At 43.8% G+C, this 27,058-nt stretch overlaps 1 protein-coding gene across 1 annotated transcript in view; it reads left to right on the forward strand.

Moving 5' to 3' along the window:
• The window catches only part of LOC110534851 (teneurin-2), a 140,242-nt gene that overhangs the window by 45,112 nt on the left and 68,072 nt on the right, over window positions 1–27,058 (forward strand). The window contains exon 4 of the mRNA XM_090188885.1: window positions 5,105–5,343. Coding sequence (XP_090045011.1) covers window positions 5,105–5,343 — 239 coding nt within the window. The remainder of the gene's footprint in view (window positions 1–5,104; window positions 5,344–27,058) is intronic.

Raw genomic sequence — 27,058 nt, forward strand, 5'->3', positions numbered from 1 at the left:
GGAATGATACTCTGAGGCCTGGAGAATGATACTCTGAGGCCTGGAGAATGATACTCTGAGGCCTGGGCAATGGTACTCTGAGGCCTGGAGAATGATACTCTGAGGCCTGGAGAATGATACTCTGAGGCCTGGAGAATGATACTCTGAGGCCTGGAGAATGATACTCTGAGGCCTGGAGAATGATACTCTGAGGCCTGGAGAATGATACTCTGAGGCCTGGGCAATGATACTCTGAGGCCTGGGCAATGATACTCTGAGGCCTGGGCAATGATACTCTGAGGCCTGAGGAATGATACTCTGAGGCCTGGAGAATGATACTCTGAGGCCTGGGCAATGATACTCTGAGGCCTGGGCAATGATACTCTGAGGCATGGGCAATGATACTCTGAGGCATGGGCAATGATACTCTGAGGCCTGGGGAATGATACTCTGAGGCCTGGAGAATGATACTCTGAGGCCTGGGCAATGGTACTCTGAGGCCTGGAGAATGATACTCTGAGGCCTGGAGAATGATACTCTGAGGCATGGGCAATGATACTCTGAGGCCTGGAGAATGATACTCTGAGGCCTGGAGAATGATACTCTGAGGCCTGGAGAATGATACTCTGAGGCCTGGGCAATGATACTCTGAGGCCTGGGCAATGATACTCTGAGGCCTGGGCAATGATACTCTGAGGCCTGAGGAATGATACTCTGAGGCCTGGAGAATGATACTCTGAGGCCTGGGCAATGATACTCTGAGGCCTGGGCAATGATACTCTGAGGCATGGGCAATGATACTCTGAGGCATGGGCAATGATACTCTGAGGCCTGGGGAATGATACTCTGAGGCCTGGAGAATGATACTCTGAGGCTTGGAGAATGATACTCTGAGGCCTGGAGAATGATACTCTGAGGCCTGGAGAATGATACTCTGAGGCCTGGAGAATGATACTCTGAGGCCTGGAGAATGATACTCTGAGGCCTGGAGAATGATACTCTGAGGCAGTAATGGCCAACTGGAAAGTCAGCATGTGTGCATCGTAGTAGGCTGAAATCATATTGAACACAGCCAAAATGAGGATCAACCCATCAAACACATCAAACCCATCTAACACATCAAACACATCAAACCCATCAAACCCATCAAACCCATCAAATACATACTTGCTGTTATCCATTGAATCACCCCTCACAGTTTCTCTGTTAATATGAGACATATATCCACAGTATATTTACTATATTATGTTCAGAACAAACCATCACTCAAGGTGTTTACTTCACTTTACACAGGTGGGAGATGATTACAGTGAATTGAAGGTTGATTATTAGGTCACATTTCAGAGACCCTGGGATTAGTGGGCTGTGGTGTTGATCTCAGCATCTAGCCATCGTTTGATATTGACTGGTGGGGGAGACAGGCTAGTCAGCCCACTTTATCAGCACTATTCCAGGTGAGGAATGCCGATATACAATCATCATGGCTATGAAAAACAGGCTGTTGCCTTGAGCAGGTTTCACAGTTGACCTTGACTGCCTGTAAAGCCCAACGTTAGACTGATCCCAAATGTAAAGACTGACAGAGACACGTTGAGGTAGGGCCTTGAGTTATGAGATGTACACATGCCTCCTACACTTTGTTTTTGCAACTGACCAGGGTTTTTCCCCCCTCACACAGCCTCACGTTTTCTCTCACTCGATGTCATTCTATTCCTTTCTCACCCCATTAAATTATTTCTGAGCTGACACTGTCATTTGAACCAAACCGGTGAATTAAGAATTGAGTGAGGCTTGACACCTACTTCAAAGGAGCGCTCTTTTCCTTTAAAACCCAGAGTCAATTTAACAAACATCTTTTACATATTTCCTACTTATTTTCTACTAGTTTTTCCCCAGACCTTTCCCATCCTTGGCGTTCACAAGTAGTCAGTGGTCGGTTGAAAGACGAGTTGTGGAGAGCCGTTTAGCGTTACTGTCGGTGTACTCCTGCTAGGATGAATCAGACCCCATGAAGACCTTACCTCAGGAGACGAGACTATTTAATTGGTAGATATCCACCATTAATCTACTCACTGCTTCTCAAACTGAGGAGAGGAGAAGAAACTGTCATCTTTTTGTGTGGAAGTGAATAAATCAAATCAAATTTTATTTGTCACATGCGCCGAATACAACAGGTGTAGTAGAACCTTACAGTGAAATGCTGAATACAACAGGTGTCGTAGACCTTACAGTGAAATGCTGAATACAACAGGTGTCGTAGACCTTACAGTGAAATGCTGAATACAACAGGTGTAGTAGACCTCACAGTGAAATGCTGAATACAACAGGTGTAGTAGACCTTACAGTGAAATGCTAAATACAACAGGTGTCGTAGACCTTACAGTGAAATGCTGAATACAACAGGTGTAGTAGAACCTTACAGTGAAATGCTGAATACAACAGGTGTCGTAGACCTTACAGTGAAATGCTGAATACAACAGGTGTAGTAGACCTTACAGTGAAATGCTGAATACAACAGGTGTAGTAGACCTCACAGTGAAATGCTGAGTACAACAGGTGTAGTAGACCTTACAGTGAAATGCTGAATACAACAGGTGTAGTAGACCTCACAGTGAAATGCTGAATACAACAGGTGTAGTAGACCTCACAGTGAAATGCTGAATACAACAGGTGTAGTAGACCTCACAGTGAAATGCCGACTACAACAGGTGTAGTAGACCTCACAGTGAAATGCTGAATACAACAGGTGTAGTAGACCTTACAGTGAAATGCTGAATACAACAGGTGTAGTAGACCTTACAGTGAAATGCCGACTACAACAGGTGTAGTAGACCTCACAGTGAAATGCTGAATACAACAGGTGTAGTAGACCTCACAGTGAAATGCTGAATACAACAGGTGTAGTAGACCTCACAGTGAAATGCTGAATACAACAGGTGTAGTAGACCTCACAGTGAAATGCTGAATACAACAGGTGTAGTAGACCTCACAGTGAAATGATGAATACAACAGGTGTAGTAGACCTCACAGTGAAATGCTGAATACAACAGTTGTAGTAGACCTTACAGTGAAATGATGAATACAACAGGTGTAGTAGACCTTACAGTGAAATGCCGACTACAACAGGTGTAGTAGAACCTTACAGTGAAATGTTGAATACAACAGGTGTAGTAGACCTTACAGTGAAATGCTGAATACAACAGGTGTAGTAGACCTCACAGTGAAATGCTGAATACAACAGGTGTAGTAGACCTCACAGTGAAATGCTGAATACAACAGGTGTAGTAGACCTTACAGTGAAATGCTGAATACAACAGGTGTAGTAGACCTTACAGTGAAATGCCGACTACAACAGGTGTAGTAGACCTCACAGTGAAATGCTGAATACAACAGGTGTAGTAGACCTCACAGTGAAATGCTGAATACAACAGGTGTAGTAGACCTTACAGTGAAATGATGAATACAACAGGTGTAGTAGACCTTACAGTGAAATGCTGAATACAACAGGTGTAGTAGACCTTACAGTGAAATGCTGAATACAACAGGTGTAGTAGACCTTACAGTGAAATGATGAATACAACAGGTGTAGTAGACCTTACAGTGAAATGCTGAATACAACAGGTGTAGTAGAACCTTACAGTGAAATGCTGAATACAACAGGCGTAGTAGACCTTACAGTGAAATGCTGAATACAACAGGTGTAGTAGACCTTACAGTGAAATGCTGAATACAACAGGTGTAGTAGAACCTTACAGTGAAATGCTGAATACAACAGGCGTAGTAGACCTTACAGTGAAATGCTGAATACAACAGGTGTAGTAGACCTCACAGTGAAATACTGAATACAACAGGTGTAGTAGAACCTTACAGTGAAATGCTGAATACAACAGGTGTAGTAGACCTCACAGTGAAATGCTGAATACAACAGGTGTAGTAGACCTTACAGTGAAATGCTTACTTACAAGCCCTTAACCAACAATGCAGTTTAAGAAAATAGAGTTAAGAAGATATTTACTAAATAAACAAAACAAAAAAAGTAACACAATAAAAGAACAATAACGAGGCTACGTACAGTAATAGTGGTACCGAGTCACTATTACAGAATAGAAGGAGGAAGATGGAGTTTGGGGTATGTGGTGATTTAATGTGGTGTGGGGGGAGGGGCTGTCAAAGTGGAAAGGGAGAGATCAGTAAGAGAGTTATAGCTTCCCTCAGTTGTTGGAGGTGAGACGGGGGGAGGAGGGGGTGGTCGTTTTGGGCTTTCTTCCCCATCCGGCCTGGAGATGTGGAAGGAGATCTGAGAGGAGAGTGCTTCTGGGTTTAGTGTGGGGAAACAGCTTGTGAGAGCTTCTGACCGGCATCAAAGCGACACGGTCAACTGTCTTCCACTTTCATCCCCATCCCATCTGCCTCCTCGTGGACCTCCCCTGGCCCGCCGCCCACCTGGCGCAGGGCACTGGCTTGGCACTGTGGTCTGCCCATAGCCAGGCCGGGCACCGGACACAGCCCACAGAGTCAGACTGCCTCTCTGACTGTAAAGAGGCAAGGAGGTGCTGGGGGAGAGATACTGTTAAAACAGACTGACTCAACTACAGTATTTTACTAAGCTTCGTAATGGTATATTTTGCAGTGCGTTGTTTTAGGTAGAAAAGAGACTGATGACAACGAAGAAGCAGTTCATTCTTATTCTCTCTAAGCACTAGCGACGACAATGACCATCATCAGATGCTGGGTAGGAGTCTGGAAGGAGATGTGAAACGATCTTTATATTCCGTATGCTTTTAGCTGTATAATTCGGTGTCTCAAGACCAATTTGAAGTGTGAATAAGTTTTAAGATTAAGAAAATCAATGCACGTAAATGACCGGTGAATAATTGCTGCTGGAATGTAGAGGAGCACTTCATCGCTCCAGATGTCTCATTATGTTCAGAAAGCGACTGTTCACTCCAACGCAATTTACACATTCTATTGGTAATAGAGACCACGTAGCAGCTGATTCTAACTCTCTGTGTCCTCTCTGTGTCCTCTCTGTGTCCTCTCTGTGTCCTCTCTGTGTCCTCTCTGTGTCCTCTCTGTGTCCTCTCTGTGTCCTCTCTGTGTCCTCTCTTTCTCTCCGTCGCTGTAGGCATTTCCTGTTTAAAACACCGTCCGGGACCACTCCCCTGTTCAGCAGCTCGTCTCCAGGGTACCCGCTGACATCTGGGACCGTCTACTCCCCCCCGCCGCGGCTGCTACCCAGAAACACCTTCTCTAGGAGCTCCTTCAAGCTGAAGAAACCCTCCAAGTACTGCAGCTGGAAATGTGCTGCCGTGTCGGCCATCGCTGCTGCCGTCCTGCTGGTCGTGCTGCTCTCCTACTTCATAGGTAGGCTACAATACAGTACAATACAGAACAGTACAGTACAATACAATACAATACAGTAGAATACAGTACAGTACAGTACAGTGCAATACAATTGGGTACAATAAAGTACAGTACAATACAATACAGTACAATACAATACAGTATAGTACAGTACAATACAGTACAGCACAGCAGGCCCCCTTGTTATTGTGATACTCTATCTTCTGCAGTGGTGGAAAAGTCATACTTGACTCTGGTAAAAGTCACCCAGTAAAATGCTTTTTGAGTAAAAGTCTAAAAGTAGCTGGTTTTAAATGTACTTAAGTACAGTGGTGGAAAAAGTACTAAATTCTCATACTCATCCCGAGTGGCACAGCGGTCTAAGGCACTGCATCTCAGCGCTAGAGGCGTCACTACAGACACCCTGGTTCAAATCCAGGCTGCATCACAACCGGCTGTGATTGGGAGTCCCACAGGGCAGCGCACAATAGGCCCAGCATCATCTGGTGTAGGCCGTCATTGTAAATGATAGTTTGTTCTTTAAACTGACTTGCCTAGTTAAATAAATGTTAAATTAAAATTGGAACTGAAAGCATTTTAGCAATATGAAATCTTATTAAAAATCTGTTCATATACACCCCTAGGAACAATATCAAATTCTTTGTACATTATTTTTACATTTTCTGACAAGCATGCATTTACAGTAGATATGGTCATTTTCACATTTTCAGAAATCCATAGAATGTTTGGGAACAACATAGAGTAACGCATTTGTGAAAATTATATAGCAAATACATAGAGTGGGAAAACAGCTGTGGTTTTGGACAATTAATAGACACTGCAGTAAATAAAACCTAAAAAAAAACCATCTGTCTCGTCCAGGACCATGGAGTCTATAGACCGGTGCGCCATAGCCAATCAGAGCTACAGTAGGCCTTTATGCAAAACAAGCCATTTTCCACACAGTTCTGCCATCATTCACTTTGAACTGGACTGTGTGTTTACAGGGCCTGCCATCATTCACTTTGAACTGGACTGTGTGTTTACAGGGCCTGCCATCATTCACTTTGAACTGGACTGTGTGTTTACAGGGCCTGCCATCATTCACTTTGAACTGGACTGTGTGTTTACAGGCAGTAGGGACTGTCATCATTCACTTTGACCTGGACTGTGTGTTTACAGGCAGTAGGGCCTGCCATCATTCACTTTGAACTGGACTGTGTGTTTACAGGGCCTGCCATCATTCACTTTGAACTGGACTGTGTGTTTACAGGCAGTAGGGCCTGCCATCATTCACTATGAACTGGACTGTGTGTTTACAGGCAGTAGCAACAGCGTGACTTTACATCATTAGAACGAACACATTCGCCAAAAGCCACAAAATACACCTGAATGGATCTTTAAAAATATGCAAATACCAACGGGAGAGAGCTTACGTTTAGGACCTTCACAGTCCAATTGATCAAACAACCATGTACAGGTAGGCCATCAACAAAAATAAGATCAACAACTAATGGTAGCCAAAGCGAGATGAGCTAAAATCTAAACGAGAGAACATTAGATAGACCCTCTCAAAATTGCACTGATAAACGATGAGGAATAGTAGCCCACTTGTCCTTCTGCAGTTTGCCTGTCAAAACATGCTTGTCCCAACCCACGTCTTGACAACTGAATGGGAACCCATTTGATCGATGCCAAATACATTTGATTGACAACTTAAGGTGCGTTCGTAAATTGCCTCCAGTGTGTCAGTGTGCTCTCTGGGTCGTTTGTAAATTGCCTCCAGTGTGTCAGTGTGCGCTCTGGGTCGTTTGTAAATTGCCTCCAGTGTGTGCTCTGGGTCGTTTGTAAATTGCCTCCAGTGTGTCAGTGTGCGCTCTGGGTCGTTTGTAAATTGCCTCCAGTGTGTGCTCTGGGTCGTTTGTAAATTGCCTCCAGTGTGTCAGTGTGCGCTCTGGGTCGTTTGTAAATCAGAGCATTGTCAGATTGTCTGAGTGCCCACTGCAGTATTGACACTGGACGCTCTGGCCAAGAAGTAGGGTTGACCTGAGCGTTATTCACAACGGCAGTCAAGCACCCAAGCTAACTTGCTAAAGTCTAGACTTCCAGACACAAATGAGAGAACACCTCACTCTGACCAATTTAATCGCCCTAAGCAGAGCTGGTGAGACTGTTTCCATGTTATCAAAATCGTTAGAGACTAACTGTGCTGCCGGCAACAATTTAATAACCTTATTTTACTGACATCGGTCATATTCAACAGGTGTTGCATGTTCGTAAATTCATCAGTTATTCTGCGCTCAATTTACGAACGCAAGGGATATGCTGACTGGATAACAGTTGTTCAAGTTCAGCATAGCTAGCTAGCTAACAAAGCGATTCACATTTCTTGCTAGCTAACTGTAGCAAAGCGGTTCACATTTCTTGCTAGCTAACTGTAGCAAAGCGGTTCACATTTCTTGCTAGCTAACTAGCAAAGCGATTCACATTTCTTGCTAGCTAACTAGCAAAGCGATTCACATTTCTTGCTAGCTAACTGTAGCAAAGCGGTTCACATTTCTTGCTAGCTAACTAGCAAAGCGGTTCACATTTCTTGCTAGCTAACTGTAGCAAAGCGGTTCACATTTCTTGCTAGCTAACTGTAGCAAAGCGGTTCACATTTCTTGCTAGCTAACTGTAGCAAAGCGATTCACATTTCTTGCTAGCTAACTAGCAAAGCGATTCACATTTCTTGCTAGCTAACTAGCAAAGCGATTCACATTTCTTGCTAGCTAACTAGCAAAGCGATTCACATTTCTTGCTAGCTAACCAAATGACACCTGCATCTCTAGTTGTAGCCACCAAAAAAACGAACGTCGGTCACTTACCCATCCAATGATATGACATCCTCCCAGCAGGTAGCTAGCTAATGTTAGACAACGTGTTTTTAGCTTGATAAATAAATAGCTAAATAAATAGATACGCTAGCCAATTAGCCATGACTGACTTGTGATCATTGCCCCTTGCTAGTTTGATTGCATTGACATTCCCAGCCTTAGTTACATTCATCCATTTTAGTCCAGCATATTGAGTCGCTGAGACTGAAACCGTGCATCCCAAATGGAGGCAGAAAACAATGTACCAGGCCAGCTGGGATTTACAACCTGATAGCAATATTTCTGGGACTACCAAGAAATGTATTGGCGAATGATATTAATTATTTATTCAACTGCATCCCTCTATTCTGGGATGACAATGCGTTAGCATTGAGAGGTGCGTGAATTGGACCATAATTCTGTCATGCCTGAGCATTCAAAATGTACTTTTAGGTGTCAGGGAAAATGTATAGGAGTAAAAAAAAAAGTCTGTATTTTCTTTAGGAATGTGTAAAAGTTGTCTAGAATATAGATACACCCACAAAAACATTTACATTTTGAGTCATTTAAGCAGATGATTTCATACAGAGCAACTTACAGTAAGGAGTACATACATTTTCATACTGGTCTCACGTGGGAATCAAACCCACAACTATGGCATTGCAAGCACTATGCTCTACCAACTGAGCTAATACTTTCAAGTATTTTTTACATAAGTACCTTAGAGTATTTTTTACTTAAGTACTTTATAGTATTTTGACTTAAGTACTTTAAAGTATTTTTTACTTAAGTACTTTATAGTATTTTAACTTAAGTACTTTAAAGTATTTTTTACTTAAGTACATTACAAAAGTGATCTGTTATCAGATTGGCTTGGCGCATTTAACATGTTTGGGAATGAACTAGAAAATATTATTATTATTATTATTATTATATTATTGTCAATGGTATGATTGACTGGCATAACTTTAAGCCTATCTCTCTAATGACATTAAAATTCATAAATACTTGACAGGGCAAAGCAAATTGTTAAAAGCATGCACATATATCATAATTAGCTTGGCATTTGACATGCAATGGATCAATACGAGCCTGGGTGCATATTATGTTGGCTGTTATATTATGTCATATTTATTCATGTATGACCCAGATTAAGTACTTAGAAAGAATATGAACACTCACAGCCTACTCTAGCCGTACTCCATGATCGATTTCATCACATCATATTCAGTATTTGCATTTTGTTTTGTGAGGTAATGATGAATAGTCTAGAAGGAGGTGTCTCAGGCAGTGTTCAGGTCTGACATGGTGATTGTGAGTCATCGCAGCATGGCGGGGTGCAGTGAGCTGTGCTGCTAGCTCCACACACCAGGCTGAGAGAGAGAGAGAGCCGACCGCTCCCCAAGCCATGCTCTTTTGAGGACTGTGGACATGGTCGATACTGAGGCGTATAGCGTTAGCCGTAGGGAGGGAGGGAGGGAGGGGGAGGGGGAGGGAGAGAGAGAGAGAGAGAGAGAGAGAGAGAGAGCCCACTGCAGGAGTGGCACAGGCTGGGAAATGAGAGCGAAAACCTCAAAGGGGCTTTGATGAGCCGATCAAGAGCCTTACTGTGGTCACATAATAACAGCTAAGGCCAATCTCTGTGTGCAGGAATGCTGTAGGAATATCTACACACAGATACTATGTCCCGTGTGCCAGTTTCTCTACGGGGGACTGTAGTGGTATTGAGAGTTGGCTGAATGTGCTGTATTAAGGGCTCTGTGTGGCAGGAATAGAGAGTTGTGTGGCCAAGGCTATGCGGTAGTATGGTTTTATTTAGACCTTACCCTTATTATAGGGCTTCACTGTTTGGAATTGCAATGCTTGTGGACATATTTATTCACTGTGATATTCCATTGACACGCTTGTCCTTTTCAAAAGCTGAAGACACACTCACAGGAGGGAGGGAGGGATAGAGAGAGAGAGATAGAGAGATGGCTCATTGACTTTGCGCAGCCGTGGGTAGAGGCTGGCTGTCTGTGTGCAGAGGTGAAACTCCCCCATTACCTGTGGGATTATGTTCGCATGGTGTGGCACTCAGGCACACAGAGGGAGGCATTGGCCACCGCTCAGCAGACAGAGCACTCCATATCCTCTGCGCCGGTCAGGGCTCTACAGTCTGAGCGGTTCTGATCCAGCCTTTCGAGCCATGCCAATACTCAGCTGGCCCGGACCTCTGAGCAGAACCGACCCCTGTGCGTGCGCACAAACTGCAGAAAGAAATGTGGTCATGGCTTTTTACAAGCAAAGAAAACTGGGCCGCTGAGCTCTCCACTGCAGACACAGACACAGACACAGACACAGACAAAGACACAGACACAGAATCCGCTGAGAGAGGGAGGCCCAGACTGTTCCTGGGAAATCTGCATTTAATGCATTTGGAAACACAGCAGCCAGGCATATATAGGCTATTTATGTTTCCCTCTTTCAAAAAATTATGTTGTCTGTTCATTTTAGTGTCCAGAACCGGTATCTGAAGAGAGCTTCCTTCAGAGACTCAAGACAAAGAATATATCCCTGAAAGAGTTGAATGTCAGAATGCATGGCATGCCTCTTAATGAGCCAATCACATGGCCGTTGTTACATCATGAAGGACTGACACCCACCAATTGTTCTCGTATCGCTCCGCACGTCCATTCCTCTAAGGACACACTTTATATTCCTTGTGTTTTGTTTGGAAACACACTCGTTCACAGACCTACCGTATCCAAGGGGCTGAGAGGTTTACAGTTGCTAGGACACAGATGAGGTGAGCAGGCCTGATGCAAGCCGAGCAGATTTGGCATCATCGTGCTAGGTGGAAGCCATGCTACTGCCTCTCCATCTCTCGCTCGCTCACTCTCTCGCGCTCTCTCTCTCGCTCTCTCTCTCTCTCTCGCTTGCTCTTTTCCTTGCTCACTCTCTCGCTCTCTCTCTCTCTCTCTCTCTCTCTCTCTCTTGCTCTTTTCCTTGCTCGCTCTCTCTCTCACTCTCTCTCTCTCTCTCTCCCTCGCTCCCTCTCTCGCTCTCTCGCTCGCTCTCCTTAAAGGACAGCGGGCCTAATTTACACTAATTGGTGAAAGAGGATGAAAGGAGCGAGATAAATGATGAGTACACAGCCTTTTGATTGGTTCTGCTCTCCTAGTTAGATTAGTTGGACTGGACCTGGAGCTGCCACTACAGGGGCTTTCATTAGGCATGACATGAAACCACGAAAGATGGTGATTGACACTGAAATCAACCCAATGACTGATACACAGAAATCAACCCAATGACTGATACACAGAAATCAACCTAATGACTGATACACAGAAATCAACCCAATGACTGATACACAGAAATCAACCTAATGACTGATACACAGAAATCAACCCAATGACTGATACACAGAAATCAACCTAATGACTGATACACAGAAATCAACCCAATGACTGATACACAGAAATCAACCTAATGACTGATACACAGAAATCAACCCAATGACTGATACACAGAAATCAACCTAATGACTGATTCAACGGGATTCTACTGAGTATGTTTAGAGTATGTTTAGAGTATGTTTAGAGTATGTTTAGAGTTTAACCAACTAACAAGTAGAAGCAGGCGCACGCACGCACGCACGCACGCACGCACGCACGCACACACACACACACACACACACACACACACACACACATTCTTCACCCCCTCTCTCTGTATATCAGTGATGGAGCAGGGTTGGCAGGGGTCACCTTTATGTGTGTGTTCTAAATGCTGTCAGTGGTCATCGTTAATGACGGGCCATGTGAGACTGGTGACAGACGTCCTCTGCCCTGCGTGGCTGTCCTCTCTGGGTGCTGCCAGCGCTCCGTCAACACGCCCACTCTGTCACTGTGTTTATTTTTATCTCTGTCCCCCGAGCCTTTGGAGACGTTGACCTTCATGCCTACAAAACTTTTAGAGTCATGTCCGGAATGAATCCGGTGTACACCGGAGAGAGCCCAACCTGAAATTCCTTCCCTTCCTGTTTCAGAGACGAAGCTCTGAATGAAAATCTTCCTGATGCAGCCTGCCATAAATGTGTTTCTATACAACGTAACACACTTTAGACAAGAGCAAAACTATCTACAATCCCCACACTTTAAACAAGAGCAAAACTATCTACAATCCCGACTACTAACCTCCTCCCAGTAACTCAAGCTGACACTCGAAATTCTGCCTCTGGCATATAGAAATTACAAAATGTAGTTCCATTCCGCTTCATCCCTATAAACAAATGCCAGCCTGCATAGTAATGCCACGTTCAGGTCTATTTCTGTTTCAGAGCAGAGAGCGCTGGCAATGCTGCTGGAGTGGCCAGCCACTATTGGTAAACTTGGCCGGTTAGACACATACAGAATGAGCTGAACAGAGCTGCAGCTGTGGGGAGTATGAAGGGAGGCGTAGTATGTGGCCTGATTCTAGTTACACTATACAGTTGAAGTCGGAAGTTTACATACACTTAGGTTGGAGTCATTAGAACTCGTTTTTCAAACACTCCACAAATTTCTAGTTAACAAACTATAGTTTTGGCAAGTCAGTTACGACATCTACGTTGTGCATGATTCAAGTCATTTTTCCAACGATTGATTAAAGACAAATTATTTCAGTTATAATTCACTGTATCACAATTCCAGTGGGTCAGAAGTTTACATGCACTAAGTTGACTGTGCCTTTAAACAGCTTGGAAAATTCCAGAAAATGATGTCATAGCTTTAGAAGTTTCTGATAGGCTAATTGACATCATTTGAGTCAATTGGAGGTGTATATGTGGATGTATTTCAAGGCCTACCTTCAAACACAGTGCCTCTTGACATCATGGGAAAATCAAAAGAAATCCGCCAAGACCTCAGAAAAATAATTAAAAAAATAATAATAATAGACCTCCACAAGTCTGGTTCATCCTTGGGAGCAATTTCCAAACGCCTGAAGGTACCACGTTCATCTGTACAAACAATAGTATGCAAGAATAAACACCATGGGACCATGCAGCCATCATACCGCTCAGGAAGGAGATGCGTTCTGTCTCCTAGAGATGAACGTACTTTGGTGCCGAAAAGTGCAAATCAATCCCAGAACAACAGCAAAGGACCTTGTGAAGATCCTGCAGGAAACAGGTACAAAGGATCTATATCCACAGTAAAACGAGCACTATATCGACATAACCTGAAAGGCCGCTCAGCAAGGAAGAAGCCACTGCTCCGAAACCGCCATAAAAAAGCCAGACTACGGTTTGCAACTGCACATGGGGACAAAGATTGTACTTTTTGGAGAAATGTCCTCTGGTCTGATGAAACAAAAATAGAACTGTTTGGCCATAATGACCATCGTTATGTTTGGAGGAAAAAGGGGGAGGCTTGCAAGCCGAAGAACACCATCCCAACCGTGAAGCACGGGTGTGGCAGCATCATGTTGTGGGGGTGCTTTCCTACAGGAGGGACTGGTGCACTTCACAAAATAGATGGCATCATGAGTCAGGAAAATTATGTGGATATATTGAAGCAACATCTGAAGACATCAGTCAGGAAGTTAAAACTTGGTCGCAAATGGGTCTTCCAAATGGACAATGACCCCAAGCATACTTCCAAATTTGTGGCAAAATGGCTCAAGGACAACAAAGTCAAGGTATTGGAGTGGCCATCACAAAGTCCTGACCTCAATTCTATAGAAAACCTGTAGGCAGAACTGAAAGTGTGTGCGAGCAAGGAGGCCTACAAGCCTGACTCAGTTACACCAGCTCTGTCAGGAGGAATGGGACAAAATTCACCCAACTTATATTGGGGAAGCTTGTTGAAGGCTACCCAAAATGTTTTACCCAAGTTAAACGATTTAAAGGCAATGCTACCAAATACTAATTGAGTGTATGTAAACTTCTGGCCCACTGGGAATGTGATGAAAGAAATAAAAGCTGAAATAAATAATTATCTCTACTATTATTCTGACATTTCACATTCTTAAAATAAAGTGGTGATCCTAACTGACCTAAAATAGGGCATTTTTACTGGGATTAAATGTCAGGAATTGTGAATGTATTTGGCTAAGGTATATGTAAACTTGCGACTTCAACTGTGTAGACAAAAGTATGTGGACACCCTTTTCAAATTAATGGATTCGGCAATTTCAGTCACACCCGTTGCTGACAGATGTATCAATCAAGCACACAGCCATGCAATCTCCATAGACAAACATTGGCAGTAGAATGGCCTTACTGAAGAACTCAGTGACTTTCAACGTGGCACCGTCATAGGATGACAACAAGTCAGATCGTCAAATTTCTGCCCTCTAGATATGTCCCGGTCAACTGTAAGTGCTGTTATTGTGAAATGGAAACGTCTAAGAGCAACAACGGCTAAGCTGTGAAGTGGTAGGCCGCACAAGTTCACAGAACGGGACCGCCGAGTGCTGAAGCGCGCAGCGCTTTAAAAAATCATCTGTTCTCAGGTGCAACACTCACTACCGAGTTCCAAACTATCTCTGGAAGCAAAGTCAGCACAAGAACCATTCGTCACAAACTTCATGAAATGGGTTTCCATGGCCGAGCAGCCGAAGGTCACTATGCGCAATGCCAAGCGTCGGCTGGAGCTCGTTGCCATTGGACTGGTAACACGTTCTCTGGAGTGATGAATCACGCTTCACCATCTGGCAGTCAGATGGACTAATCTGGGTTTGGCGGATGCCAGGAGAATGCTACCTGCCTCAATGCATAGTGCCAACCGTAATGTTTGGGGGAGGAGGAATAGTGGTTTGGGCCTGTTTTTCATGGTTCGGGCTAGGCCCCTTAGTTCCAGTGAAGGAAGATCTTAATGCTACAGCATACAATGACATTCTAGACGATTCTGTGCTTCCAAATTTGTGGCAACAGTTTGGGGAAGGCCCTGTTCCTATTTAAACATAACAATGCCCCCATGCACAAAACGAGGTCCATGCAGAAATGGTTTGTCGAGATTGGTGTGGAAGAACTTGACTGGCCTGCACAGAGTCCTGACCTCAACCCTATCGAACACCTTTGGGATGAATTGGAACGCCGTCCGCAAGCCAGGCCTAATCGCCCAACATCAGTGTCCGACCTCACTAATGCTCTTGTGGCTGAATAGAATCAAGTCCCCGCAGCAATGTTCCAACATCTAGTGGAAAGCCTTCCCAGAAGAGTGGAGGCTGTTATAGCAGCAATGTTCCAACATCTAGTGGAAAGCCTTCCCAGAAGAGTGGAGGCTGTTATAGCAGCAATGTTCCAACATCTAGTGGAAAGCCTTCCCAGAAGAGTGGAGGCTGTTATAGCAGCAAAGGGGGGACCAACTCCATATTAATGCCCATAGTTTTGGAATGAGATGTTTGACGAGAAGGTGTCCACATACTTTTGATCATGTGGTGTATGTGGATATTCTCCCTGGCTCTCCTTCATGACACAGATAGGGTTATATAACGCTGTCTCACAAATCGTCTCCGCAGCACATGAGCAGGACAGTGACATGGTCCATTTGGACTGGGTGAAGGAGTAAGAGGGAAACTCCCAAACACAAGGGTTGTCATTAAAGCAGGAAATGTGTCTGGAGTTCTGATGGTTGAGGGCTGATGGCTAAGGGCTGATGGTAGAGGGCTGATGGTTGAGGGTAGTTGATGGCTGGTAGTTGATGGTTGATGGCTGGTGATTGATGGTTGATGGCTGGTGGTTGAGGGCTGGTGGCTGATAGTGATGGCTGGTAGTTGATGGCTGGTGGTTGATGGTTGATGGCTGGTGGTTGATGGTTGGTGGGTGATGGTTGATGGCTGGTGATTGATAGTTGATGGCTGGTGGTTGATGGCTGGTGGTTGATGGTTGGTGATTGATGGCTGGTGGTTGATGGCTGGTGGTTGATGGCTAGTGATTGGTGGTTGATGGCTGGTGATTGATGGCTGGTGGTTGATGGCTGGTGGTTGATGGCTGGTGATTGGTGGTTGATGGCTGGTGATTGGTGGTTGATGGCTGGTGATTGGTGGTTGATGGCTGGTGATTGATGGCTGGTAGTTGATGGCTGGTGGTTGATGGCTGGTAGTTGATGGTTGATGGCTGGTAGTTGATGGCTGGTGGTTGATGGTTGATGGCTGGTGGTTGATGGTTGGTGGGTGATGGTTGATGGCTGGTGATTGATAGTTGATGGCTGGTGATTGATGGCTGGTGGTTGAAGGCTGACAGTTGACTGCTGATGGTTGATGCTTGCTCTCAGGGATTTTGACAACCAGAGTGGAATAGATTGGATCCATCTCGTCATGCTGCTCTTCACACCCACATCTCTCCCTCTCCGAGCGGAGGTGCAGGCAGAGGGAGATGGGTGGTGGTGGTGCTAATTCGTTTTACATGCCGTAGGTCTGCAGAGAAGGTGATGATCAGACAACAAAATGTCCCATCCAGCACCATCCAATACCATCCAGTACCATCCATTACATCCACTACCATCCACTTACCATCCAGTACCATCCAATACCAATTAGTACCATCCACTACCATCCACTACAATCCAGTACCATCCACTACCATCAACTACCATCAACTACCATCCACTACCATCCACTACAATCCAGTACCATCCACTACCATCCACTACCATCCAATACCAACTAGTACCATCCAGTACCATCCACTACAATCCAGTACCATCCACTACCATCAACTACCATCAACTACCATCCACTACCATCCACTACAATCCAGTACCATCCAGTACCATCCACTACCATCCAGTACCATCCAATACCAACTAGTACCATCCAGTACCATCCACTACAATCCAGTACCATCCACTACCATCAACTACCATCAACTACCATCCACTACCATCCACTACAATCCAGTACCATCCAGTACCATCCAGTACCATCCAATACCATCCAGTACCATCCAATACCAACTAGTACCATCCACTACCATCAACTACCATCCAGTACCATCCACTACAATCCAGTACCATCCACTACCATTCAGTACCATCCACTACCATCCAATACCATCCAGTACCATCCAATACCATCCAGTACCATCCAATACCATCCAGTACCATCCAATACCAACTAGTACCATCCAATACCAACTAGTACCATCCACTACCATCAACTACCATCCACTACCATCCAGTACCATCCACTACAATCCAGTACCATCCAGTATCATCCACTACAATCCAGTACCATCCACTACCATCCACTACAATCCAGTACCACCCAGTACCATCCAGTACCATCCACTACCATCCAGTACCATCCACTACAATCCAGTACCATCCACTACCATCCAGTACCATCCACTACCATCCAATACCATCCAGTACCATCCAATACCAACTAGTACCATCCACTACCATCCACTACAATCCAGTACCATCCAGTACCATCCAGCACCATCCAATACCATCCAGTACCATCCAATACCAACTAGTACCATCCACTACCATCAACTACCATCCAGTACCATCCACTACAATCCAGTACCATCCACTACCATTCAGTACCATCCACTACCATCCAATACCATCCAGTACCATCCAGTACCATCCAATACCATCCAGTACCATCCAATACCAACTAGTACCATCCAATACCAACTAGTACCATCCACTACCATCAACTACCATCCACTACCATCCAGTACCATCCACTACAATCCAGTACCATCCAGTATCATCCACTACAATCCAGTACCATCCACTACCATCCACTACAATCCAGTACCACCCAGTACCATCCAGTACCATCCACTACCATCCAGTACCATCCACTACAATCCAGTACCATCCACTACCATCCAGTACCATCCACTACCATCCAATACCATCCAGTACCATCCAATACCAACTAGTACCATCCACTACCATCCAGTACCATCCACTACCATCCAGTACCATCCACTACCATCCAGTACCACCGGCATGAGGAATCATCTCAGAGGGGAGGTGCTGGGGCCTCCGTGGTCAGGTTAGAGCAGCGGACTGTGGACACACATGGTGGAGGGACGGGAGAGGATGCTGCGGTGGGGATGGACAGACCCTGTGAAGGGCTGCTGTTATTGGCATTGGCTTTTCATTGTTAGGAGAGACACGAGTCTCATAGTCTCACACACACGTTTGTTTTCACAACAGTGTTGCTAGAACCTTCAAAGAGGGAGACTCTCAGGGAGATCAGTGTGAATAAACGTTTTGATTTCATAGTGAGCTTGTGACCCTGGCTGTGTGTGTGTGTGTGTGTGTGTGTGTGTGTGTGTGTGTGTGTGTGTGTGTGTGTGTGTGTGTGTGTGTGTGTGTGTGTGTGTCCGCAGGCTTGTGGGTTTTTCAGTCTGTGCCTGTCAGTGTATAACTTATATATGGTGTGGCTGCAGAGAGATTAAAGCCAAGAGTCCGTGTTTACATGCCTATCGTTTGTGTTGTCACTATGGCGATGGGGTAGTGGTGGTGCACAGTCTGCACACCTGCTTTGAACTAACTGTAATCCTGCCCTCCGATCGCTGTGAACTGCCACTTAGTTGCATCCGTCAGTAGAGGTGTTCAGTTCATCAGAGGCTAGTCCTGCTGGGGGACCAAGCGAGCGGGGCCTGATCTCTTTTCCTGCATCACACCACGGCCCATTTCTCCACCACAGCACGGCCTGCTTCCCTCTGCTCCTCAGCCGGTCTGCTTCCCTCTGCTCCTCAGCCGGTCTGCTTCTCTCTGCTCCTCAGCCAGTCTGCTTCCCTCTGCTCCTCAGCCGGTCTGCTTCTCTCTGCTCCTCAGCCGGCCTGCTGCCCTCTGCTCCTCAGCCGGCCTGCTTCCCTCTGCTCCTCAGCCGGCCTGCTTCCCTCTGCTCCTCAGCCGGCCTGCTTCCCTCTGCTCCTCAGCCGGCCTGCTTCCCGTCTGCCCAGCTCCCCTGTAGTTGTAGTCCTACACTTAGCCGTGTTTGCATTTGCTGGAGAAATCCCTATCTCTCTCTCTCTCTCTCTTCACTGTGAGCAGCTCACATGGACATGAGCCGTTCTTTTGTGTTATTTTGAGTAGATACTCCTTCGGCATCCCTATGCTTCAGCCACACCCAGTCTTTCCCCATCTGTCTTCCTGACGTCTCCTCAAACTGTTAGATTCACGGAAGGCATCAGACTCCCCAGACCAATGTATTATATCTCGGAATGTCACATAGAGTTTTTAATAAGGAACCAAATGAAGTGAGTCGTAGCCAATAATAAACCATTAGACTGCATTAGTCCACAGGGGGTATCTCTCCGTGCTGCTCGTTGATGAGAGTCTGCCTGGCTGTACAGAACAGGACAGGGATGGTGGGCCGTCCTGTAGTAGAGTCAGAGACAGAGACGGGGGGGGGGGGGGGGGGCTCACAGTCACCGGTCTGATGAGTCTTTCTGTAGGTAATATTATCACTTTTAGGAGGTGAATTATACATAAAGATGACATGAAGTGGTATGCGTCATCTCATTAATTTCTCATCTAACACATTTTAAGTTAATTATTCATGTTTATTGCGGGCTGAAAATGAGTTTGTGGAAGATTTCCCACAGATGTGATTAAGCAGTCTTAAGTGCATTGAAGTGACTTGTCATTTACATTTGAGTCATTTAGCAGACGCTCTTATCCAGAGCGACTTACAGGAACAATTAGGGTTAAGTGCCTTGCTCAAGGGCACATCGGCATATTTTTTTCCCCCCCTAGTCGGCTCAGAGATTCAAAACTGCAACATGTTTTTATCACTGGCTCAACTCTCTAAACCACAAGGCTACCTGCCTTCTTCTATGTGTGTGTGTGTGTGTGTGTGTGTGTGTGTGCCTACCTGCCTGGTTCGTTGACAGACTGTTTAACCATTCATCACCTGGTTTACATTGCTTTACATTGTGACTTTAGACAAGGCCTTACAGAAGACTGTGTTGTACAGAAAGACACTAGGGAGGGAAAGGAACCCAAAGGCGAGGATGTATTAATGGATCTGGAGCTTTTGGGTCGTTGGTCAGAATTAACTAAGGATGACCAACAGCTTGAGAGGCTCGTCTGTAATTTAGCTACATTTTTACCGTCTCTTCGCCTCATTGGCCAGCTTGTGTTCAATCAGCTGATGATTATCTGGGGGAACTTTGGGAGTTGTACAGACAGCAGTAAGCAGCGCCGCCTGTAGCTCTTGCCTTTGAGCTAATGCTACTGCTAATGCTAATGTTAATGCTAATGTTAATGCTACTGCTAATGCTACTGCTAATGTTAATGCTAATGTTAATGCTAATGCTAATGCTAATGTTAATGCTAATGTTAATGCTACTGCTAATGCTACTGCTAATGTTAATGCTAATGTTAATGCTAATGCTTGCTTTTCTCCAACAATGCCTTTTTCTACGGCCATCGCCATGGGTGCATTTACAGCATGCATAACTATAGCTGCACAGCCAGACAGAATTATTATTTGTATTTATTTTGTGCTTTAAATCTAGAATGACTGTGTGCACGGCTTGAAGAGATCGTTTGAAAATAGTCACTGAGAGAACCGCTATTTTTAGAACGGCATCATTTGATTTTTGTTTTACGATGTGAATGTAGTACTATATAGAGGTGAGGAAGGTAGTACTATATAGAGGTGAGGAAGGTAGTACTATATAGAGGTGAGGAAGGTAGTACTATATAGAGGTGTGGAAGGTAGTACTATATAGAGGTGAGGAAGGTAGTAATGTATAGAGGTGAGGAAGGTAGTACTATATAGAGGTGAGGAAGGTAGTATTATATAGAGGTGAGGAAGGTAGTACTATATAGAGGTGAGGAAGGTAGTACTGTATAGAGGTGAGGAAGGTAGTACTATATAGAGGTGAGGAAGGTAGTACTATATAGAGGTGAGGAAGGTAGTACTATATAGAGGTGTGGAAGGTAGTACTATATAGAGGTGAGGAAGGTAGTACTATATAGAGGTGAGGAAGGTAGTACTATATAGAGGTGAGGAAGGTAGTACTATATAGAGGTGAGGAAGGTAGTTATATATAGAGGTGAGGAAGGTAGTACTATATAGAGGTGAGGAAGGTAGTACTATATAGAGGTGAGGAAGGTAGTACTATATAGAGGTGAGGAAGGTAGTACTATATAGAGGTGTGGAAGGTAGTATGATATAGAGGTGAGGAAGGTAGTATGATATAGAGGTGAGGAAGGTAGTATGATATAGAGGTGAGGAAGGTAGTACTATATAGAGGTGAGGAAGGTAGTATGATATAGAGGTGAGGAAGGTAGTACTATATAGAGGTGTGGAAGGTAGTACTATATAGAGGTGAGGAAGGTAGTACTATATAGAGGTGAGGAAGGTAGTACTATATAGAGGTGAGGAAGGTAGTACTATATAGAGGTAAGGAAGGTAGTACTATATAGAGGTGAGGAAGGTAGTACTATATAGAGGTGAGGAAGGTAGTACTATATAGAGGTGAGGAAGGTAGTACTATATAGAGGTGAGGAAGGTAGTACTATATAGAGGTGAGGAAGGTAGTACTATATAGAGGTGAGGAAGGTAGTACTATATAGAGGTGAGGAAGGTAGTACTATATAGAGGTGTGGAAGGTAGTATGATATAGAGGTGAGGAAGGTAGTATGATATAGAGGTGAGGAAGGTAGTATGATATAGAGGTGAGGAAGGTAGTACTATATAGAGGTGAGGAAGGTAGTATGATATAGAGGTGAGGAAGGTAGTACTATATAGAGGTGTGGAAGGTAGTACTATATAGAGGTGAGGAAGGTAGTACTATATAGAGGTGAGGAAGGTAGTACTATATAGAGGTGAGGAAGGTAGTACTATATAGAGGTGAGGAAGGTAGTACTATATAGAGGTGTGGAAGGTAGTACTATATAGAGGTGAGGAAGGTAGTACTATATAGAGGTGTGGAAGGTAATACTATATAGAGGTGAGGAAGGTAGTACTATATAGAGGTGTGGAAGGTAGTACTATATAGAGGTGAGGAAGGTAGTATATATAGAGGTGAGGAAGGTAGTACTATATAGAGGTGAGGAAGGTAGTACTATATAGAGGTGAGGAAGGTAGTACTATATAGAGGTGTGGAAGGTAGTACTATATAGAGGTGAGGAAGGTAGTACTATATAGAGGTGTGGAAGGTAGTATATATAGAGGTGAGGAAGGTAGTACTATATAGAGGTGAGGAAGGTAGTATATATAGAGGTGAGGAAGGTAGTATATATAGAGGTGAGGAAGGTAGTACTATATAGAGGTGAGGAAGGTAGTACTATATAGAGGTGAGGAAGGTAGTACTATATAGAGGTGAGGAAGGTAGTACTATATAGAGGTGAGGAAGGTAGTACTATATAGAGGTGTGGAAGGTAGTACTATATAGAGGTGAGGAAGGTAGTACTATATAGAGGTGAGGAAGGTAGTACTATATAGAGGTGAGGAAGGTAGTACTATATAGAGGTGTGGAAGGTAGTATATATAGAGGTGAGGAAGGTAGTACTATATAGAGGTGAGGAAGGTAGTATATATAGAGGTGAGGAAGGTAGTATATATAGAGGTGAGGAAGGTAGTACTATATAGAGGTGAGGAAGGTAGTACTATATAGAGGTGAGGAAGGTAGTACTATATAGAGGTGAGGAAGGTAGTACTATATAGAGGTGAGGAAGGTAGTACTATATAGAGGTGAGGAAGGTAGTACTATATAGAGGTGAGGAAGGTAGTGCTATATAGAGGTGAAGAAGGTAGTACTATATAGAGGTGAGGAAGGTAGTACTATATAGAGGTGAGGAAGGTAGTACTATATAGAGGTGAGGAAGGTAGTACTGTATAGAGTTGAGGAAGGTAGTACTGTATAGAGTTGAGGAAGGTAGTACTATATAGAGGTGTGGAAGGTAGTACTATATAGAGGTGAGGAAGGTAGTACTATATAGAGGTGTGGAAGGTAGTACTATATAGAGGTGTGGAAGGTAGTACTATATAGAGGTGTGGAAGGTAGTACTATATAGAGGTGAGGAAGGTAGTACTATATAGAGGTGAGGAAGGTAGTACTATATAGAGGTGTGGAAGGTAGTACTATATAGAGGTGTGGAAGGTAGTACTATATAGAGGTGAGGAAGGTAGTACTATATAGAGGTGAGGAAGGTAGTACTATATAGAGGTGAGGAAGGTAGTACTATATAGAGGTGAGGAAGGTAGTACTATATAGAGGTGAGGAAGGTAGTACTATATAGAGGTGTGGAAGGTAGTACTATATAGAGGTGAGGAAGGTAGTACTATATAGAGGTGTGGAAGGTAGTACTATATAGAGGTGTGGAAGGTAGTACTATATAGAGGTGAGGAAGGTAGTATATATAGAGGTGAGGAAGGTAGTACTATATAGAGGTGAGGAAGGTAGTACTATATAGAGGTGAGGAAGGTAGTACTATATAGAGGTGTGGAAGGTAGTACTATATAGAGGTGTGGAAGGTAGTACTATATAGAGGTGAGGAAGGTAGTATATATAGAGGTGAGGAAGGTAGTACTATATAGAGGTGAGGAAGGTAGTACTATATAGAGGTGAGGAAGGTAGTACTATATAGAGGTGTGGAAGGTAGTACTATATAGAGGTGTGGAAGGTAGTACTATATAGAGGTGAGGAAGGTAGTGCTATATAGAGGTGTGGAAGGTAGTACTATATAGAGGTGAGGAAGGTAGTACTATATAGAGGTGAGGAAGGTAGTACTATATAGAGGTGTGGAAGGTAGTACTATATAGAGGTGTGGAAGGTAGTACTATATAGAGGTGAGGAAGGTAGTACTATATAGAGGTGAGGAAGGTAGTACTATATAGAGGTGAGGAAGGTAGTACTATATAGAGGTGAGGAAGGTAGTACTATATAGAGGTGAGGAAGGTAGTACTATATAGAGGTGAGGAAGGTAGTACTATATAGAGGTGAGGAAGGTAGTACTATATAGAGGTGTGGAAGGTAGTACTATATAGAGGTGTGGAAGGTAGTACTATATAGAGGTGAGGAAGGTAGTATATATAGAGGTGAGGAAGGTAGTACTATATAGAGGTGAGGAAGGTAGTACTATATAGAGGTGAGGAAGGTAGTACTATATAGAGGTGTGGAAGGTAGTACTATATAGAGGTGTGGAAGGTAGTACTATATAGAGGTGAGGAAGGTAGTATATATAGAGGTGAGGAAGGTAGTACTATATAGAGGTGAGGAAGGTAGTACTATATAGAGGTGAGGAAGGTAGTACTATATAGAGGTGTGGAAGGTAGTACTATATAGAGGTGTGGAAGGTAGTACTATATAGAGGTGAGGAAGGTAGTGCTATATAGAGGTGTGGAAGGTAGTACTATATAGAGGTGAGGAAGGTAGTACTATATAGAGGTGAGGAAGGTAGTACTATATAGAGGTGAGGAAGGTAGTATATATAGAGGTGAGGAAGGTAGTACTATATAGAGGTGAGGAAGGTAGTACTATATAGAGGTGAGGAAGGTAGTACTATATAGAGGTGAGGAAGGTAGTACTATATAGAGGTGAGGAAGGTAGTACTATATAGAGGTGAGGAAGGTAGTACTATATAGAGGTGAGGAAGGTAGTACTATATAGAGGTGAGGAAGGTAGTACTATATAGAGGTGAGGAAGGTAGTACTATATAGAAGTGAGGAAGGTAGTACTATATAGAGGTGAGGAAGGTAGTACTATATAGAGGTGAGGAAGGTAGTACTATATATAGGTGAGGAAGGTAGTACTATATAGAGGTGAGGAAGGTAGTACCATATAGAGGTGTGGAAGGTAGTATTATATAGAGGTGAGGAAGGTAGTACTATATAGAGGTGAGGAAGGTAGTACTATATAGAGGTGAGGAAGGTAGTACTATATAGAGGTGAGGAAGCTAGTACTATATAGAGGTGAGGAAGGTAGTACTATATAGAGGTGAGGAAGGTAGTATATATAGAGGTGAGGAAGGTAGTACTATATAGAGGTGAGGAAGGTAGTACTATATAGAGGTGAGGAAGGTAGTATATATAGAGGTGAGGAAGGTAGTACTATATAGAGGTGAGGAAGGTAGTACTATATAGAGGTGAGGAAGGTAGTACTATATAGAGGTGAGGAAGGTAGTACTATATAGAGGTGAGGAAGGTAGTACTATATAGAGGTGAGGAAGGTAGTACTATATAGAGGTGAGGAAGGTAGTACTATATAGAGGTGTGGAAGGTAGTACTATATAGAGGTGTGGAAGGTAGTACTATATAGAGGTGAGGAAGGTAGTGTCATTGCTGACTACTGTATAGAGGTGAGGAAGGTAGTACTATATAGAGGTGAGGAAGGTAGTACTATATAGAGGTGAGGAAGGTAGTACTATATAGAGGTGAGGAAAGTAGTACTATATAGAGTTGAGGAAGGTAGTACTATATAGAGGTGAGGAAGGTAGTACTATATAGAGGTTTGGAAGGTAGTACTATATAGAGGTGAGGAAGGTAGTACTATATAGAGGTGAGGAAGGTAGTACTATATAGAGGTGAGGAAGGTAGTACTATATAGAGGTGAGGAAGGTAGTACTATATAGAGTTGTGGAAGATAGTACTATATAGAGGTGAGGAAGGTAGTGCTATATAGAGGTGTGGAAGGTAGTACTATATAGAGGTGTGGAAGGTAGTACTATATAGAGGTGAGGAAGGTAGTATATATAGAGGTGAGGAAGGTAGTACTATATAGAGGTGAGGAAGGTAGTACTATATAGAGGTGAGGAAGGTAGTACTATATAGAGGTGTGGAAGGTAGTACTATATAGAGGTGTGGAAGGTAGTACTATATAGAGGTGAGGAAGGTAGTATATATAGAGGTGAGGAAGGTAGTACTATATAGAGGTGAGGAAGGTAGTACTATATAGAGGTGAGGAAGCTAGTACTATATAGAGGTGTGGAAGGTAGTACTATATAGAGGTGTGGAAGGTAGTACTATATAGAGGTGAGGAAGGTAGTGCTATATAGAGGTGTGGAAGGTAGTACTATATAGAGGTGAGGAAGGTAGTACTATATAGAGGTGAGGAAGGTAGTACTATATAGAGGTGAGGAAGGTAGTATATATAGAGGTGAGGAAGGTAGTACTATATAGAGGTGAGGAAGGTAGTACTATATAGAGGTGAGGAAGGTAGTACTATATAGAGGTGAGGAAGGTAGTACTATATAGAGGTGAGGAAGGTAGTACTATATAGAGGTGAGGAAGGTAGTACTATATAGAGGTGAGGAAGGTAGTACTATATAGAGGTGAGGAAGGTAGTACTATATAGAGGTGAGGAAGGTAGTACTATATAGAAGTGAGGAAGGTAGTACTATATAGAGGTGAGGAAGGTAGTACTATATAGAGGTGAGGAAGGTAGTACTATATAGAGGTGAGGAAGGTAGTACTATATAGAGGTGAGGAAGGTAGTACCATATAGAGGTGTGGAAGGTAGTATTATATAGAGGTGAGGAAGGTAGTACTATATAGAGGTGAGGAAGGTAGTACTATATAGAGGTGAGGAAGGTAGTACTATATAGAGGTGAGGAAGGTAGTACTATATAGAGGTGAGGAAGGTAGTACTATATAGAGGTGAGGAAGGTAGTATATATAGAGGTGAGGAAGGTAGTACTATATAGAGGTGAGGAAGGTAGTACTATATAGAGGTGAGGAAGGTAGTATATATAGAGGTGAGGAAGGTAGTACTATATAGAGGTGAGGAAGGTAGTACTATATAGAGGTGAGGAAGGTAGTACTATATAGAGGTGAGGAAGGTAGTACTATATAGAGGTGAGGAAGGTAGTACTATATAGAGGTGAGGAAGGTAGTACTATATAGAGGTGAGGAAGGTAGTGCTATATAGAGGTGTGGAAGGTAGTACTATATAGAGGTGTGGAAGGTAGTACTATATAGAGGTGAGGAAG

The sequence above is a fragment of the Oncorhynchus mykiss genome, chromosome 10 (genome assembly GCF_057628025.1).
Source record: "Oncorhynchus mykiss isolate SJ-2025 chromosome 10, ASM5762802v1, whole genome shotgun sequence".
NCBI classification, from domain to species: Eukaryota; Metazoa; Chordata; class Actinopteri; order Salmoniformes; family Salmonidae; genus Oncorhynchus; species Oncorhynchus mykiss.